General features: G+C 42.9%; 1 protein-coding gene across 1 annotated transcript in view; it reads left to right on the plus strand.

Moving 5' to 3' along the window:
* The window catches only part of LOC112224177 (formin-like protein 1), a 60,489-nt gene that overhangs the window by 20,157 nt on the left and 20,077 nt on the right, over window positions 1–20,255 (plus strand). Inside the window, 10 exon segments of the mRNA XM_042305924.1 lie at window positions 2,270–2,353; window positions 3,647–3,730; window positions 3,952–4,025; window positions 11,334–11,417; window positions 13,718–13,843; window positions 16,017–16,125; window positions 16,446–16,522; window positions 16,946–17,039; window positions 18,769–18,843; window positions 19,052–19,162. Coding sequence (XP_042161858.1) covers window positions 2,270–2,353; window positions 3,647–3,730; window positions 3,952–4,025; window positions 11,334–11,417; window positions 13,718–13,843; window positions 16,017–16,125; window positions 16,446–16,522; window positions 16,946–17,039; window positions 18,769–18,843; window positions 19,052–19,162 — 918 coding nt within the window.

Genomic DNA, 20,255 nt, shown 5'->3' on the forward strand with positions numbered 1-20,255 from the left:
GTCAACATTCACAAGGCCGCAGGGCCAGACGGATTACCAGGACGTGTAGTCTGAGCATGCGCTGACCAACTGGCAAGTGTCTTCACTGACATTTTCAATTTCTCCCTGTCTGAGTCTGTCATACCAACATGTTTCAAGCAGACCACCATAGTCCCTGTGCCCAAGAACACTAAGGTAATCTACCTAAATGACTACCGACCCATAGCACTTAGTACGTCTGTAGCCATGAAATGCTTTGAAAGGCTGGTCATGACTCACATCAACACCATTATCCCAGAAACCCTGGACACACTCCAATTTGCATACTGCAAATGATCCACAGATGATGCAACCTCTATTGCACTCCACACTGCCCTTTCCCACCTGGACAAAAGGGATACTCAAAACTGCATCGTTGGTTAAGTTAGCATTTCACTGTAAGGTCTACACCTGTTGTATTTGGCACATGTGACAAATACAATTGGATTTGATTTGATTTGTAGATCTCTACCAATCTTTCCAGCAACTTTTTTGAGAGTGTGTGAGTGAAAGAATTTTTGAGATTATGTCAGAATGATGTAAACTATTGTATCAGGGTAAAACTGTGGAACTGTCTCGAACGCACCTGTTAGTTCCCAGGTGTGCCTTATTGTAATTAAGGGCGTGGCCCAACGTATCAATGTATTTCCTTTTCATTCATTTAGGGGATCCTCTTACTCAGTGCCAATACCAAACGTACAATGTGCAGGGATACTGGAGTATTTATTTGAGGTAGATATGTACATATAGGTGGGGATTAGGATTGGAATATTACATGAAGATGAACGCTTTAAATCTGTATTGAAATAACCATATTTTTCTGAGAGCGCTTGATGTTGCTGAAACAAAGACATGTCCAAGGACGAGTTGCTGAGTAAATACCAAAACAAATCACATAATTTCTGGCCCGATCATTCCATTGATCCACTCCTTGATTCAAAGAACCAGAGTATTTCAGATTAGTCCCCCTACGTTACACTATACTCTGTCTCTCTCTTCCTGTTCCCTCTTTCTTTCCCCTTCCCCTGTCTCTCCATACCTTCCTCTTGAAACATGCAGTCAGACCAATAACAAAGTCTCTTTAGCAATACACTCTCTGGTGTTGTGGCAACAGCCCAAGGCGCCCAGCTGTCACAGGAATACTGTCTGTCAGCCTGTCGGTAGTGAAATTGACCTCTGAGTCATGGGGGCCATGAAGAAGGCGACTGTATAGGGACAGGATTGCTGTCGCTGAGTGACGCTTAATGAAATCATTGAGGTACTGATGCATTATTGACGAGTTTGTCATAGCAACTGGCTGCACTGTGCATTCAAGGGACATTGTGTGCCTGTCTGTTCACGTGGCCTATTCACGTGGTCTATTCACGTGGCCTATTCATATAGTTAGGAGCTTCACTGAGTGTACAAAACATTAGGAACACCTGCTCTTTTCATGACATAGACTGACCAGGTGAATCCCAGTGAAAGCATTGATCCCTTGTTGATGTTAAATCCACTTCAATCAGTGCAGAGGAAGGGGAGGAGACAGGTTAAAGAAGGATTTTTAAGTCTTGAGACAATTGAGACACGGAATGTGTGTGTGTGTGTGTGCGATTCAAAAGGTGACCAAAGATTTAAGTGCCTTTGAACCGGCTATGGTAGTAGGTGCCAGGTGCAGCGGTTTGAGTGTGTCAAGACCTGCAACGCTGCTGGGTTTTTCCACACTCAACAGTTTACCTTGTGTATCAAGAATGGTCCACTACCCAAAGGACATCCAGCAAACTTGGCAAAACTGTGGTAAGCATTGGAGTCAACATGGGCCAGCATGCTTGTGGAATGCTTTCGACACCTTATAGAGTCAAATTGAGGCTGTTCTGAGGGCAAAAGGGGGTCCAACTCAATATTAGGAAGGTCATGTTTTGTACACACAGTGTACAGTATATCTGCAGGCTAAATGTCACCCAGCAATTTGTGTTTATAGTTTTCAGTTGCAGTAAGAAAAGGTTTTAAGATAAACTCATACATTATGTTTTGAAGTGGATCTAAAGTTTGCACATCAAGTCAACTCATTAAAATTGCTCCAATGGAACCTGTTGCAACATAACAATCATTTGCCAACATTGCTTATCAAACTCCAGTCAAAATCATGACGGCCTAATGTTCTCATCAGCACCACATGGAATGGAACTGTTTTCAGACATATTGATAATGTTTCTCTATTTGTACCTATAACATCTCTTCCATCTCGCTCTCTCTCTCTCTCTGTGTTTAGAACTCCATGAATCTGCCTCCAGACAAGGTGACGATCCTGTGTCAGTATGACAACGAGAAGAAGTGGGAACTGGTCTGTGATCAGGTGGGACTCCAACTCCACTGCACAAGACAACAGTCTACTGTACCGTTAACGTTTCAATAACACCTAGTGGATAACGTTACAGTAACAGGATGTAATCATAGTTCTTAGGGGAACTTCAGGTAACATGATAACCATGTGAAACTTCTTTAGAGAATTCTACGTTGTGATGAATCAAGCCCTGATGATATGCACTGCATCCTTTAAGCTTGGCAGAACTTCGTATAGAGGCGTTGAGGTGTCAATTTTGTTGTTGTTGTGGTGTCCTGGTTTCTAGGAAAGCACCCCATTGACACACCATTGCAGTGAGAGTGGTTGTTCATACACACACTTGCGCACTCAAGAAACAACCACCCGCCACCACACATGTGCACACACGCACACACTTTGCATCCTGCTGGGAACCTCATCAAAATTGTACGTTGCTGTGGCAACATTGATGAGGCAGATAACTTCCTGTGGCTCAGGGGGGAGTGACACACAGGACACCTGTCACTGTCACTGTCGCACAGACCTGCAGTGGTTCAATGTTGTCCCTTCCGTTATCTAGCACAGCTAAAGCCATTGTTAACAAAGGCTGTCTATCTCTACTCTGACCTGGCATTGAATGATAGATTGATATTCTGACATGCAAAGCTCTGCCTCACCAACAGATATATCATTGGTTATACTTGTATAAATAAGCAGCGTAATCACCCCAATTGACTCATTCACCTTCCTCCCCTCCCTCCTCCTCTCCCATGTATCTTCTCTCCTCTGTAGCTATCGTTGCTGTAAATGAGAATGTGTTCTCAGTCAACTTACCTGGTAAAATAAGGGTTCAAATAAAAATCATCAAGGCTGTGAAGTCCCTGCTGTGTTCTGCCCTCTGGTCCCCTTCTCCCACAGTGCACCCATGTAATCAACATAATTAGATACGCTCTAACATCTCTGTCTGTCTGTCTGTCTGTCTGTCTGTCTGTCTGTCTGTCTGTCTGTCTGTCTGTCTGTCTGTCTGTCTGTCTGTCTGTCTGTCTGTCTGTCTGTCTGTCTGTCTGTCTGTCTGTCTGTCTGTCTGTCTGTCTGTCTGTCTGTCTGTCTGTCTGTCTGTCTGTCTGTCTGTCTGTCTGTCTGTCTGTCTGTCTGTCTGTCTGTCTGTCTGTCTGTCTGTCTGTCTGTCTGTCTGTCTGTCTGTCTGTCTGTCTGTCTGTCTGTCTGTCTGTCTGTCTGTCTGTCTGTCTGTCTGTCTGTCTGTCTGTCTGTCTGTCTGTCTGTCTGTCTGTCTGTCTGTCTGTTCGTTCGTTCTCCTTCCTACAGGAACGATTCCAAGTGAAGAATCCTCCCTCTGCTTACTTGCTGAAGCTCAAAAGTTATCTTGACCAGGGAGGGGTCAGTCGCAAGGTACTGTACCAATACAGTCCTGTAAGAGGTCCAGTCTGGGCTATGGCCCTGCTCAGATACTTTCAAAAACATAATTTATTGAAGTATTCACTTTTTGCAAAAGCTATGTTTAAAAAAAACACTGGTTTGGTCCATAGCTAAGTTACCACTTGTTTTGTTTACTATACACCATCAAACATTTCTCCACAACGATAATGACCTTGTTATGCGTGTTATGACAGTTCAAGAGGCGGGTCCAGGAGTCCACACAGGTCTTAAGAGAGCTGGAGATTTCCCTGAGGACCAATCATATCGGGTGAGACACGCCCCTTACCCAACTTTTCTGCTTTCATCAGCACTCCATCTATTGATCCTTACACAAGCTACATTTATTTGATTTATTTATACAGGTAGGTCAATTAAATGGCACTTCCGCCACTTTTCAACCTCATATTCATTATCACTAGCACCATACCAGTTTCTACATTCTATGATCTGTGTTTGAAAAGATAACACGAAAGGTCCTAAAAAAATGCATCATTAGGATTAAAAGCAAGAAAAAAAGTTTTTCAAAACCTGCAACGAGTTTCTTGCTAAAGGGAGGATATTTTCTTGTTCCCCACATGTCATCGGGTAGAACTTTTTAACATATTTTTTTTTCTTCTACAAAACAGAAATGCACAGTTTTCACACTGGTATTGTGCTGTAGATAATGAAAATTAGGTTGAAAAGGGATGGAATTGCCCTTTAAGAACAAATTCTTATTTACAATGACCTGTCAGGGTGCAGCAAGTATAACACACAAACAATACACAGGCAGTAAAACCATCAGTAAAGCATTCAGTAATAGACAGCATAAATAACTGATGATGATAAAACAGCTATGAACTCGACCAACAAAATACTAATACTGTAAAATGGCTTTTTTTTTTTAAAATAAATAAATATATATATATATATATTTAACATTTATTTTGACAGGGTCTCTTTTACAGATAAATCCAATCAAACACTATACAGAATTACTAAACATTAAAGAAAAAAATGACTTTAATCATCATAGAGGTCTCGTGATCATTACACTGAACTGACATAGGGGGACCAGAACATATATTTTCAGAAAGCTCTGAAAGTTGTTCCACATACAGGGTGCAAAAAATAACCAAAAAACATCTTTCCCCAACTCTGTGGAGACCGTAGGGTTCCTCCAGTGATATCCAAGCCTAAGACCGGGTTTGGTCATTTGTAAGACTACATTGAGTTTAGTCTTCCTATGATGATAGGAAGTTTGCATGAGTGCTTTGTAGATAAACACAAGAAAATGCTGCTCTCTCTTTACATACAAAGAGGCCCAACCCACTTTTTGATTCACAATGATGAATGTCACGACAATGGGCCTCAGGATCTCGTCACGGTATCTCTGTGCATTCAAATTGCCATTGATAAAATGCAATTGTGGTCATTGTCCGTAGCTTATGCCTGCCCATACCATAACCCCACCATCACCATGGGGCTCTCTGTTCACAACGTTGACATCAGCAAACCGCTTGCTCACACGACGCCATACACATGGTCTGCGGTTGTGAGGCCAGTTGGATGTACTAACAAATTCTCTAAAACGACGTTGGAGATGGCTTATGGTAGAGAAATTAACATTCAATTCTCTGGCAACAGCTCTGGTGGACATTCCTGCATTCACCATGCCAATTGCACGCTCCCTCCAAACTTGAGCCATCTATGACAAAACTGCACATTTTAGAGTGGCCTTTTATTGTCCCCAGTACAAGGTGCACCCATGTAATGATCATGTTGTTTCATCAGCTTCTTGATATGCCACACCTGTCAGGTAGATAGATTATTTTGGCAAAGAGGAAATGCTCACTAACAGGGACGTAAACAAATTTGTGCATAACATTTGAGCTAAAGAAAAATTGTGAAAATCTCATCTCATGAAACATGGGACCAACACTTTACACGTTGCTTTTATATTTTTGTTCAGTGTATATACAACATACAACATTACAAAACATATTAAGAAAAACAGACACATTTATCAACATATTGGTCTCTGATCATTTCACTGAACTGACATAGGGGGACCAGAACATCTCATTTCAGAGATCTCGGTGAGTTGTTCCACATGAAGGGCTCAAAAAAACTCAAATCAGCTTCACCCAATCCACTTTTTGATACAAAACACAATGATGAGTTCTATAAGCATCACCAGTAATAAACCTAAGTGAACAATGGAAAACAGCATCTAGGTGTTTAATTGTAGATTCTGCTGCATGCACATAGATAATATCCCCATAATCTAAAATCGACATAAGTGGCCTGGACAATTTTCTTCCTATTAACAAAAGTCAGACATGCTTTGTTTCTGTAAAATAAACCAACTTTGAACTTGAACTTCTTCACCAGCTCAGTGACATGTTTTTTAAATAACAGTTTGTCATCAAGACAGATACCAACATATTTGTAGGAAGGAACTCACGCAATTTCTGTACCGTTCAAACTAGTCATTACAAATTCATGCAAATCTAGGTTATGGGACCTAGAAAAAACCATGCCTTTTGTTTTGTTTGCATTCAGCACTACCTTTAGATCCAACAGTGACCTCTGCAACGCTTGAAAATCAGGCTGTATGTGGAAAAAACAATCAACTGACAGGCCAGGACCAGTATGACCACCAAGCTGAGATAAAATTTCTGAACCTTTTCAGTAATGATGCAGCAGTCTAAAACTGCTTGCTTAGGCAGGGAAGTAGAGGAAAGGGAATTGCCCCGCTTCAGCGGATTATTGTTTTTTCAGAATTTAGAGGGATCGCTAACAGAGTCTGTCATATCGCTAAAGGAAGTAGTTTGATGTGGCCTGTTTATCGGAGGCAGTGCACCCATTTCTTATTTCCCTAAATAGCTGCTAATCAGCTAACAAGCCAGTGTGTCTAGCCTTGGCCCAGGCTTGATGTCATATCAAGAGGAGGATTGAGAGTATAGTCGTGGCCAAAAGTTTTGACAATGACACAAATGTTAATTTTCAAAGTCTGCTGCCTCAGAATGTATGATGGCAATTTGCATATACTCCAGAATGTTATAAAGAGTGATCAGATGAATTTCAATTAATTGCAAAGTCCCTATTTGCCATGCACATGAACTGAATCCCCAAAAAACATTTCCACTGCATTTCAGCCCTGCCACAAAAAGACCAGCTGACATCATGTCAGTAATTCTCTCGTTAACACAGGTGTGAGTGTTGACTCACACCTGTGTTAAGGCTGGAGATCACTCTGTCATGCGGATTGAGTTCGAATAACAGACTGGAAGATTCAAAAGGAAGGTGGTGCTTGGAATCATTGTTCTTCCTTTGTCATCTATGGTTATCTGCAAGGAAACACGTCATTGCTTTGCCCAAAAAGGGCTTCACAGGCAAGGATATTGCTGTCAGTAATCAACTCAAATCAAATAAAATGTATTTATATAGCCCTTCGTACATCAGCTGATATCTCAAAGTGCTGTACAGAAACCCATTCTAAAACCCCAAACAGCAAGCAATGCGGGTGTAGAAGCACGGTGGCTAGGAAAAACTCCCTAGAAAGGCCAAAACCTAGGAAGAAACCTAGAGAGGAACCAGGCTATGTGGGGTGGCCAGTCCTCTTCTGGCTGTGCCGGGTAGGGATTATAACAGAACATGGCCAAGATGTTCAAATGTTCATAAATGACCAGCATGGTCAAATAATAATAATCACAGGCAGAACAGTTGAAACTGGAGCAGCAGCACGGCCAGGTGGACTGGGGACAGCAAGGAGTCATCATGTCAGGTTGTCCTGAAGCATGGTCCTTGGGCTCAGGTCCTCCGAGAGAGAAAAAGAAAGAGAGAAGGAGAGAATTAGAGAGAGCATACTTAAATGCACACAGGACACCGGATAGGACAGGAGAAGTACTCCAGATATAACAAACTGACCCTAGCCCCCCGACACAAACTACTGCAGCATAAATACTGGAGGCTGAGACAGGAGGGGTAAGATTGCGCCTAAATCAACCATTTATCGGATCATCAAGAACTTCAAGGTGAGCGGTTCAGTTGTTGTGAAGAAGGCTTCAGGGCGCCCAAGAAAGTTCAGCAAGCGCCAGGACCGTTGATTCAGCTGCGGGATCAGGGAATCACCAGTACAGAGCTTGCTCAGGAATGGCAGCAGGCAGGTGTGAGTGCATCTGCATGCATAGTGAGGTGAAGACTTTTGGAGGATGGCCTGGTGTCAAGAAGGGCAGCAAAGAAGCCACTTCTCTCCAGGAAAAACATCAGGGACAGACTGATATTCTGCAAAGGGTACAGGGATTGGACTGCTGAGGACTGGGGTAAAGTCATTTTCTCTGATGAATCCCCTTTCCGATTGTTTGGGGCATCTGGAAAAACCTTGTCTGGAGAAGACAAGGTGAGCGCTACCATCAGTCCTGTGTCACGCAAACAGTAAAGCATCCTGAGACCATTTATATGTGGGGTTGCTTCTCAGCCAAGGGAGTGGGCTCACTCACAATTTTGTCTAAGAACACAGCCATGAATAAATAATGGTACCAACACATCCTCTGAGAGCAACATCTCCCAACCATCCAGGAACAGTTTGGTGATGAACAATGCCTTTTCCAACATGATGGAGCACCTTGTCATAAGTAAAAAGTGATAACTCATTGGCTCGGGGAACAAAAAAAATCTATATTTTGGATCCATGGCCAGGAAACTCCCCAGACCTTAATCCCATTGAGAACTTGTGGTCAATCCTCAAGAGGCGGGTGAACAAACAAAACCCCAGAAAATCTGACAAACTCCAAGCATTGATTATGCAATAATGGGCTGCCATCAGTCAGGATGTGGCCCAGAAGTTAATTGACAGCATGCCAGGGCAGATTGTAGAGGTCTTGAAAAAGAAGGGTCACCACTGCAAATATTGACTCTTTGCATCAACTTCATGTAATTGTCAATAAAAGCCTTTGACACTTACGCAATGCTTGTAATTATACTTCAGTATTCCATAGTAACATCTGACAAAAATATCTAAAGACACTGAAGCAGCAAACGTTGTGGAAATTAATATTTGTGTCATTCTCAAAACTTTTGGCCACGACTGTACATGAAAGCATTTAAGATACTCTTTGAAGAGGTAGGGCTTCAGGTGCTTTTGGAAGATGGACAGGGACTCTGATGTCCTAGCTTCAGTGAGATGCTGGTTCCACCATTGGGGTGCTAGGACAGAGATGAGCTTTGACTGGGCTGCCCTTCCATATGGGTGGTATGGCCAAGATACCAGAGGTGGCAGAACGGAGTGCTCAGGTTGTGGTATAGGGTTTGAGCACAGCCTGAAGGTAGCGAGGGGCAGTTACTTTTGCTGCTCCGTAGGCAAGTACCAGGTTCTTGTAGTGGATGCAAGCTTCGACTGGAAGCCAGTGGAGTGTGTGGAGGAGCGGGGTGAAATGGGAGAACTTAGGAAGGTTGAAAACCAGGCGGGCTGCAGGGGTTTGATGGCACAAGCAGGTAGCCCAGCCAACAGAAAGTTGCAGTAGTCCAGACGGGAGATGACAAGTGCCTGGATTAGGTCCTGCACCTCTTCCTGTGTGAGGTAGGGTCGTACTCTACGGATGTTGTACTCTACGGAGTGAGTCACTACTTTGATGTTTGCAGAAAACAACAGGGTGTTGTCCAGGGTCACTCCAATGTTCCTTGCACTCTGGGAGGGTGACTCTGGAGTTGTCAACCGGGATGGAGATTTCTTTGAGCGGTCAGGCCTTCCCCGGGAGGAAGAGCAGCTCCGTCTTGTTGAGCTTGAGGTGGTGGGCCGACATCCGTATCACCACCTCAGTGTCAGAAGGGGGTAAGGAGAAAAGTAGTCAAGTGCCATCCGCATAGCAATGATAGGGGAGACCATGTGAAGATATGACGCAGCCGAGTGACTTGGTGTAAATAGAGAAGAGGAGAGGGCCTATAACCGAGCCCTGGGGGACACCAGTAGTGAGAGTATGTGGTGCAGACACAGATTCTCTCCATGTCACCTGGTAGGAGTGGCCTTCCGGGTACGATGCAATTCAAGAGTGTGCAGAGCCTGAGACACCCAGCACTGAGAGGGGGGAGAGGGGGATCTGTTTCACGGTGTCGAAGGCAAGGGATAGATCTAGGAGGATGAGAACAGAGGAGAGATAGAGTCAGCTTTGGCAGTGTGGAGAGCCTCCATGACACAGAAAAGAGCCGTCTCGACTGGGTGACCCATCTTGAAGCCTGAATGGTTAGGGTCAAGTAGATCGTTCTGAGAGAGATAACGAGAGAGTTGATCAGAGACAGTACACTCAAGTGTTTTGGAAAGGACATAAAGAAGGGATAGAGGTCTATAGTTTGACGTCAGATGAGTCGAGTGTTGGTTTCTTGAGGAGGGGAGCGATTTGAGTCGTTTTGAAGTCAGAGGGGATGCAGCCAATGGTCAGGGATGAGTTTATGAGGGTAGTGAGGAATGGGATGGCCTGGAGAAGGGAGGAGGGGATGGGTTCGGTTATTAATTGCTGATTGCCTAGGAGAGACATATTTTGGTTTATGGACACTTTTATAACCAACAGCTCATATATTTTGGAGACAGGGATGCTAAGAGAGCATGATGCCACAAGAGAAGATTTTACATAAATGGTCAGCCCTCCAACCTTTTTAGTCTATTACATCTATAACCCTCTGTGACATTTGAAAACAGCAGGAGTATCTATGGAGACAAAAGAGTCTATAGAACTGGATTAGCTAGCCACAATAGGCTTCCTGATTGGACTCAAAGTTGTAGAGCTATCAGTAGAATGAGGTAAATGTGCACAAGATTACTATTGACAATACCCATATGCTTATGAGCACATGTAGCCAAACGATAGCTTGATATGAAACTATAAATAGTATAGGTGGCACTAACAACAGTGGGTTCCTTTATGGTAGTTAACAGAGCTTTGGTGAGGACTGAAATACTGTACAATTATTGATATTAATTTGCAAACCATAAAATGCTGGATTTAGGGTTCCCACTAGTTAACACATCCACATAGTCAAAATTGTATACATCGTAGAAGTTCAGGAAAAAAAAACCCATTTAAGTTAGGAATAAGGTTAGGTTTAAAATCAGATCTTAATAAGATAAATGGTAGAAATAGAGATTTAGCCATAATTATGACATTTTGGCTGCGTTATCTAGCGATAACCTGGATTTAGGCTTGCATCAGGGTTAGATGCTATTGTGTAGCTACAGTCAGACGTAAGTATTTTTGTTGTCGTCGTGCTTGTGAGATTCTTTCACCGTTCGGTTGAGTGAGATTGTTGTTTTACTTGCGGTTCTAAAATCTTAGACCAACAATCCAGTTGTAACCTTATTAATACTGTTATGTTTGATTGTTGTAAATGTATGTTGCTTTAAAGTGTCACCGTATGTGCAGTTATTGTAATGTCTAGTCGTTGCTGTGGTCCAATCTGAGTATTATTATGTCTGGAAGTCTGTAATGTGTGTCAGATTGGGGTTGTAGTTACGTCTGACCGTTGAAAAATCGGATTCTTGTAGGGTGTGCCTGTCTTAGTCTTAGTCTTATTATAATATCCTGTTTCCCCTCCTCTCCAGCTGGGCTCAGGAGTTTCTCGGTGAGGAGAACAGAGGTCTGGACGTCCTGGTTGACTACCTGTCCTTCGCCCAATGTGCTGTCACGTAAGTACCAGTCCTTCACATCTACAGTGCCTTCAGAAAGTATTCCTACCCCTTGACTTGTTCCACATTTTGTTGTGTTACAGCCTGAATTCAACATGGATTAAATCATTGTTTTTTCACTCACCTGCACACAATACCCCATAGTGACAAAGTGAAATCAGGTTTTTTGATTTTGTTGTTGTTGTATTAATCGAAAATAAAACAGAAATCTCTAACTTACATAGGTATTCACACCCCTGAGTCAATACTTTGTAGAATCAACTCAATCAAATTGAGTCAAATGAAAAAAAAGTGACACAATAAAATAACAATAACGAGGCTATATGCAGGGGGTACCGGTACCGAGTTAATGGTCGGGGTTCAGGTTAGTCGAGGTAATATGTACATGTCGGGGTAAAGTGACTGTGCATAGATAATAAACCGAGAGTAAAAGCAGAGTAAAAAAGAGATTCAATGTAAATAGTCCGGTTAGCCATTTGATTAAATGTTTAGCAGTCTTATGGCTTGGGGGTAGGACTTGTTAAGGAGCCTTTTTTAGGACATTCCTCTGAAACCGCCTGGAGACTGTTGTCCTTCATGCAGGTTCTCCTATTTCAGCCAAGGAACTAGTTCTGTCAGAGTGGTCATTGGATGCTTTGTCACCCTCAGCAAGGTCTTTATTGTCCGGTTGTTCAGTTTCAATATACGTACCAATTATGGAGACCACGTTTCTCTTGGAAACTTTCAACACACTAGAAATGTATTCTTTATAAGGTCACAACGCGAGACCCAGACACGGGAGGCAGATGGTTTGAGTCTCTGATATTTATTATAATCCTAAAGGGTAGGCAAGCGAATGGTCGTGGACAGGCAAAAGATCAAAACCAGGTCAGAGTCCAGGAGGTACAAAGTGGCAGGCAGGCTCAAGGTCAAGGCAGGCAGAATGGTCAGGCAGGCGGGTTCAGAGTCCAGACAGGCAAGGGTCACACCTGGGAGGACTAGCAAAAACAGAGCGAAGGAAACAGCAGGAGAACGGGAAAAACAAGCTAGTTGACTTGACAAAAAAGACAAACTGGCAACAGACAAGCAGGGAACACAGGAATAAGTACCCAGGGACTAATGGGGGAAAACAGGTGACACCTGGAGGTGGGTGGAGACAATCACAAAGACAGGTGAAACAGGTCAGGGCGTGACATTCATACCCTTCCCCAGATATATGTCTCATCATAATCTCTGAGATTTACAGACAGTTCTTTGGACTTCAGGTTATAGTTTCTGCTCTGACATGCACTGTCAACTGTGGGACCATATATAGAAAAGTGTGTTTCTTTCTAAAAACATGTCCAAACAATTGAATTAGCCACAGGTGGACTCCAATGAAATTGTAGTGACATGTCAAGGAGGATCAAAAGGAAATTGGATGCACCTGATCTCAATTTGGAGTGCCATAGCAAAGGGGTTTGAATACTTATGGAAATGAGATATTGCTGTATTTTATTTCCAATAAATGTGCAAACATGTCCAAAAATGTTTTACCTTGTCATTATGGGGTATTGTGTGTAGATGGGAGAGACAAAAACATATACAGTGCCTTGCGAAAGTATTCGGCCCCCTTGAACTTTGCGACCTTTTGCCACATTTCAGGCTTCAAACATAAAGATATAAAACTGTATTTTTTTGTGAAGAATCAACAACAAGTGGGACACAATCATGAAGTGGAACGACATTTATTGGATATTTCAAACTTTTTTAACAAATCAAAAACTGAAAAATTGGGCGTGCAAAATTATTCAGCCCCCTTAAGTTAATACTTTGTAGCGCCACCTTTTGCTGCGATTACAGCTGTAAGTCGCTTGGGGTATGTCTCTATCAGTTTTGCACATCGAGAGACTGAAATTTTTTCCCATTCCTCCTTGCAAAACAGCTCGAGCTCAGTGAGGTTGGATGGAGAGCATTTGTGAACAGCAGTTTTCAGTTCTTTCCACAGATTCTCGATTGGATTCAGGTCTGGACTTTGACTTCAAGGGGGCCGAATACTTTCGCAAGGCACTGTATTTAATCAATTTTGAATTGAGGCTGTAACACAACAAAATGTGGAATAAGTCAAGGGCTATAAATACTTTCTGAAGGCACTTGTACGTGAATGGGACAATCTGAGAGGAAAATGTTTAGATTTTTAGGCTTCAACATGACATAGGTCTTTATGGTAGTTCTGGGTCTTTCCTTCTTTTTGGGACACTTTAGTAATGAAACATATCTGAGGGCTTTAGATTTAACATAACTTTAATATTCCAAATTGATAATATTGGGTCAACTCTCAGCTATGACATGGAAAGTTTGGACAATGGGACTTCCACACCAGAAAAATCGGTGGAGGACTTGACGAGGAGTGCCAGTAACTCTCCAACCCATGGCGGTTCTAAAGCTGCTCGTGTCCTTACTGTGAGGTGAGTGTTACCAGGAATTGGTGAGAAGAATGGACATGAGCTTCTGTCTGTTAGATGGGACAGAGGTTGGACTACACTTGTAGTTCTTGCATCCTAGATTCATGGGCATTAATTCTGAGGAAAGAACAATGACTCCCACTCGTCCCCACACACATTGTGACATACACACACACACCATTTCCCCTGCCATCAAACTAGAGTTGAAAAACAAATGGCCTAACAAATGTCAAAATTCTAATAAGGCCTACCAAATGTTGGAAATGATAAGCAAAAACTTAATTTAAATTATAGTATATTAATTAAAGTAAGCTAAATTATTCTGGAATTATTATGGTGGGTTGAATTTTGCAAGTAGCCTACTTTTTGAAGTGATTTTTTTGACAATCGGATAACATCACACAAGACCCATGGTATGCGAAACCATCTTAGCTCAGCATATCCCAGGCATCTTATCCGGGTTTCTCATAACCGGCATACAAGCTTTTTCCGGGTTATTGTAAACGGGATGTGACGTTTATATGTGTCAGCTCAAAAACAGAATACTTGAGTATCCCGCAAGTAAACGTGGTCAGTGTAACATTTCTTGCGATGGAACAAAGCTTATGCCATAAGCAAACCTTCGACAATGTTTCTTCTTATGTAACATAAATCCTTTGCACTGTGTTTCGAATTCCTGGAACAGTGTGATCTCAGTTTTGTTTGTTGAAAATGTTCTCAAAATTTCTTAGAAGGTTTTTGATTGGTCATAACATTATGAGAACCTTCGGTGCAACTGGTACAGTTGAGACACAGTGAGCACATACTGTAGAGTAACCTGTGGCGTCAAGCCATCCCAATCTGTCCCAAGCTGTCTCGCGCACACACACACACACACACACACACACACACACACACACACACACACACACACACACACACACACACACACACACACACACACACACACACACACACACACACACACACACACACACACACACACACACACACACACACACACACACACACACACACACACACGTCAACTGACAGGCGGACGGACGGACACACTCACACACCTCTATAATCCTTTTCATCTGGAGGAACCACATTGCTGTCACACTGTTTTGTAGGGTAAATGTTGGATGCAGCATGCCTCCCTCTCAACAATGTAGTCTGTCTAAATGTAAATGTGAGCAATATCTGACTAGGGGCAAACCATCAGACATTCCACCCATCAACAGACATCTTGAAGTCAATTTTGGGGCACTGTCTGTCATTGATACTTCCAAGAGGAGTGTGCGTGAGCGTCGCAAAATAAATTTAGAAATCCTTGTTATTCAATTTTTCACCCACACTGCACGCGCGCGCCAACGAGCGTGCCAACGAGCGTCTGCGACGCCAAGGGCTAAAACAGAACTCATTCCTATTTCTGACACAAATCGCGCTGCAAGTCCTGCCTCTCCCATCTCCTCATTGGTTTATAGAAGCAGGTACCCACGCGCCATCTCCTCATTGGTTATACCCACGTGGGTGAATGAAAAACGAACTGTTTTGCCTGCTAGCTAGCTAAATAGGACAAATTAACGTTAGTTACAGGTGCAAGCTAACTAGCTACATTGCCTTACATGTTTAATGCTTTTCGACCTGTCCCCAAATTAATGTCATTGGTTCAGAGTTTGTTTTCATATTTTAACCTGCAAGGGGGGCAAAATAAATGTATGCACGATGGTGCATGCGGGCAGCCGGTTTGGGTTCTGTGTAAGAACCATCGCCTCCTCTCTCTCATTTTGGATTGTCTTTGTTTCTCTAATATTTCTCTGTCCCTCTCTCACTTTTAACTAACTCGGATGTCATTTTAAAGGGTCTATTAACATGCACACCGCCACTCTGCCTCTCGTTGTGGTGTTGAGAATGTGAATAAAGGCACATTTCTTAGTTCATCCTTAACAAGAATGACACTGAACATGTAGGCGAGGGAGTAATTCTTAATCTATGAACAATTTTGAAGTATGTAATCATTCTAAACACAGAGAGTTTACATTGTGTAGCTATTTAAACATACCGCAAAGGCTTTGAATGAAAATGTGTTACTGCAGCTTTGGTGTTATGTAATAACCCCACATTTGCGTAATGCATAGCGCTATGCATGAGTAATAACATGTTAATAACAGCTACGTTTCTCACCTGGCAGATTCAACTCTCTCCACAACAGGAAAGCGCTGAGGAAGTCCCGCCTTGTCAGTCAGAAAGACGACGTTCACCTCTGCATCATGTGTCTACGTGCCATCATGAACTACCAGGTACATACCTCCCCATGGAAACCTTATTTAACCTTTATTCAACCTATAATATTTTGCCAAGTAGGCCTATTCACCTCTATGTCTACTGTTAAAACAGAGTGACTCAATAGAGTTAGCTAGGAATAACGTTTATTTTAGCCTCACGGTTTGTGGTTTTTCACACCGTAACTTGATGCCTCCCTCCTGTGCTGGGTGACGGTTTCCAGTGAAAAAAAGACAGTTGACGAGGCTTTGTGTCAGTAGGAATCAAGTCTACCCTGCAGTATATGTCATATGACTGACAATGGTGATGACGGACAACTGTGTGTATGTGTGTTTAGTCTGGGTTTAACCTGGTGATGACCCACCCATGCTGTGTGAACGAGATCACGCTCAGCCTCAACAACAGGAACCCCAGGTGAAGACCTGTATTATTAGTATGTGTGTGTGGAGTTTGTATTTCTGTCTGTTGTGTAAAATAACATTGTTGTTGAGTGTGTGTGTGTGTGTGCGTGTGTGTGTTTTTAGTTTTACTATCTTTGTGGGGACCAGAAGTGGGGACATTTCGCCAGTACACAGAAGAAAAAAGGCTATGTTAGGCTTAGCGGTTAGGTTTAGTGTCAGGGTTACAATAGAGTTAGGGTTTAGAGTAAGGAGTTAGGCTTATGGGTTTGGGGTTAAGGTTAGGTTAAGTTTAAGGGCTATGTAAAATAGGATTTTGAATGGGAACCAATTGTTTGGCCCCCACAAGAATAGTAAAACAAACGTGTGTGTGTGCATGCGTACGTGCACGTGTTTGTGTGTGTATGAGGGTATTATAATGTACACTTCTACCCATCAGGACCAAGGCCCTGGTGCTGGAGCTGCTGGCTGCCGTGTGTCTAGTGAGGGGGGGTCATGACATCATCCTCTCCGCCTTCGACAACTTCAAAGAGGTTTGAGGGTTATCCAAGATGACAGTCTCTTCGCCAACAAGCCCTACACCCCTCTCTCAATATCATATTACATGTCATAGAGGCTCCCAGTTTCCCAAATCTCCCATTGACGTCAGTGCACAATTTTACGCAATGCTTACATTAGTTACATGCAGAGATCTCTCCAAAAATTAGGACGTGGCCATCAGTCACCTGCGTGCTTTCCTTGACTCACACTGGCAGTGTGAACACAGCTCACTCCAAGTCAAACTCTCAACGCCCATCCAAAGACATCCTGTCTCAGTTTGAAACCCCACCACCCCCTTCACACATCGAACCCCATGGCAGCTGTCGGGCAGTTGTCCCCTATAAGCAGACACAAAGTAAAGAAGGGGCGGGAGGGGGTGGGAGCACAAACATTCGTAACATTTGTTGGCAACATGACAGTTGAACTTTTCTGTGGACCTTTCATCAGTGTCTGTCAAGGGAGCAACTGTTGCCAACAGAAAAAGACCTCCATGAATAGGGTTACCCAGACATTGTGATGTAGACCTGGGTATTATTAGCAGTGGGCAGCTCTTCGTACTTGAGGCCCCACTGCAACCTAGGGATAGTTGCCCCTAAGCACTGATCTGTGGTCAGTTTTGTCTTTTAAGTCCTGATTGGCATAAGTAGGAATGGGGTGAGTGAAGCTGATCCTAGACCAGTAGTTATGTGAAACCTCTCCCTAGTGCGGATAATTACATGGACATTGACCAGAGCAGACAACTCTCTATCAAAAGGTCTCACATTCGCTCGTTTCCTATGACGTATGTCTGGTGGCTTGAGGAAGTATCAGAACACATGATATATCAGTGTTGGTTACTTACAGTCCGCATTTTTAACGACCTATAATATGACACTCAGAGATAGGCATCGGTTAAACAACACACACAAAGTTGTGAAATATTTAAAGAGGGATTGAGTTTTTCTACCCTCTTTCAAATCAGCTCGATAAAAGTCATCAATAATTGCGGTATCCAGAGCTCTCGCCTTCTCATATCCAATCGCACACGTTGTTTACGCAATACCTTAGAGTAGTATCCTAGCATCCGTTACAGAGCTGGCATCAAAAGTGGCACAGTGAGTGGTCCTTGTTTCGGTACAGCGCAGAGAGACTGTGTGGGTGAGAGACTAATGGAGGGAGAGAGCGAGAGATGACAGATAGCACATTGTAGAGGAGTGAAGTAGCGGAGGCGGAAGTGCTGCGGGCCAGGCTGGCTCCTGTTGCCCACAGTGGCAGAGCGTGGGCATTGTTGGGGTACAGGCTGGCATGTTGAAGTGCAGGCCTGCATTATTTAGTGGACATGAGCGGGTAGAGGGGAAGGTGGCGTTAGTCCTTAAAGACATATCACACGTGATAATGGATATCACACAATAAGAGTTGTCCAACTGATATATTTCAGTTTCAAACACACTACTTACTCCTAGAGTGCAGAGTGTTCTGAACCCACTTCTGTATGTAGGAGAAATGCTGATGTTTTATCTTCCATTATTAAAGTCAGTTTACTTCTATTATTGAAGTCATTTGTGATGGCCTAGTGGTGGAGAGAGAGTGGGAGAGAGGCGAGGCATAACAAGTGAAAGATAGACCGCGTGGGGTACAGCTGGCTGTACCAGCTGTACCCCCCGTGCATATTTGTAGTGTTGCAGTGCAGAATTATGTGCCCAATCGAAAAACTTTTCGCCTTCCATCTATGTCGTTCGTAAGGTATGTGGAGAGATGAGCCGCTTTGAGAAGCTCATGGAGTATTTCTGCAATGAAGAAAGCAACATTGACTTTATGGTGAGTCTGGCTCCAAAGTGCGCAATTCGTGTTCATTAGGTGTTCCTTATGTCCATCTCCATCTGTACACAGAAGAGATATTGCTCAGACTTGAGAATCAAGTTATAGTAGATGTCAACTTGTCTCCATTGATGTAAACCATTGAAATTACTCGAGCATAGTTTTCCCAAGGTGTACCATGCTATCGCCTACTGTTTATGTCCACCAGGTGGCGTGCATGCAGTTCATCAACATTGTGGTCCACTCAGTGGAGAACATGAACTGTAGGGTCCATCTGCAGTATGAGTTTACCCACCATGGCCTGGATGACTATCTAGAGGTGAGTGATACAGAATCACAGAGAGAAGTTTCCCCTCAACCACTGATACGTGGTCAGATATTTTCAGAAAATATCGAAATATACCCCCAGTTTTTTTTTAAAGAATATGACTTATAATACCTTATAATTATAACTTATAACATTAGTACAGCTGTCTTTCCTTAACATTACCAAAAAATCTAAGGACGCATAATTCCAATGAGTATGTTTTGTTGTCATAGGAGACTTCATTTGAAGGTAAACCAATTATGCATTTGTGGGCACATCATTAAATAAAACAATAGTAATGTATGTTTGTCTCTATGTTTGTCTATATATACAGTGCATTCGGAAAGTATTCAGACCCCTTCACTTCTTCCACATTTTGTTACGTTACAGCCTTATTCTAAAATGGATTAAACAAATAACAATCCTCATCAATCTACACACAATACCCCATAACGACAAAGCGGTAACAGGTTTTAAGAAATGTTTGCATATGTATAAAAAATAAAATAAAAAATGAAATACCTTATTTACATAAATATTCAGACCATTCTGACCCTATGAGACTCAAAATTGAGCTCAGGTGCATCCTGTTTCCACCTGTGGTAAATTCAATTGATTGGAAATTATTTAGAAAAGCACACACCTGTGTATATAAGGTCCCACAGTTGACAGTGCATGTCAGATCAAAAACCAAGCCATGAGGTTGAAGGAATTGTCCGTAGAGCTCCAAGACAGGATTGTGCCGAGGCACAGGTCTAGGAAAGTGTACCCAAAAATGTCTGCAGCACTGAAGGTCCCCAAGTACACAGTGATCTCCACCATTCTTAAATGGAAGACGTTTGGAACCACCAAGGCTCTTCCTAGAGCTGGCCGCCAGGCTAAACTGAGCATTCGGGGGAGAAGGGCATTGGTCAGGGAGGTGACCAATAACCCAATGGTCACTCTGACAGAGCTCCAGATTTCTTCTGTGAAGATGGGAGAACTTTCCAGAAGGACAACCATCTCTGCAACACTCCACCAATCAGGCATTTATGGTAGAGTGGCCAAATGGAAGCCACTCCTCAGTAAGGCACATGACAGCCCACTTGGAGTTTGCCAAAAGGCA

Source organism: Oncorhynchus tshawytscha, linkage group LG25, assembly GCF_018296145.1.
Source record: "Oncorhynchus tshawytscha isolate Ot180627B linkage group LG25, Otsh_v2.0, whole genome shotgun sequence".
Lineage (NCBI taxonomy): Eukaryota > Metazoa > Chordata > Actinopteri > Salmoniformes > Salmonidae > Oncorhynchus > Oncorhynchus tshawytscha.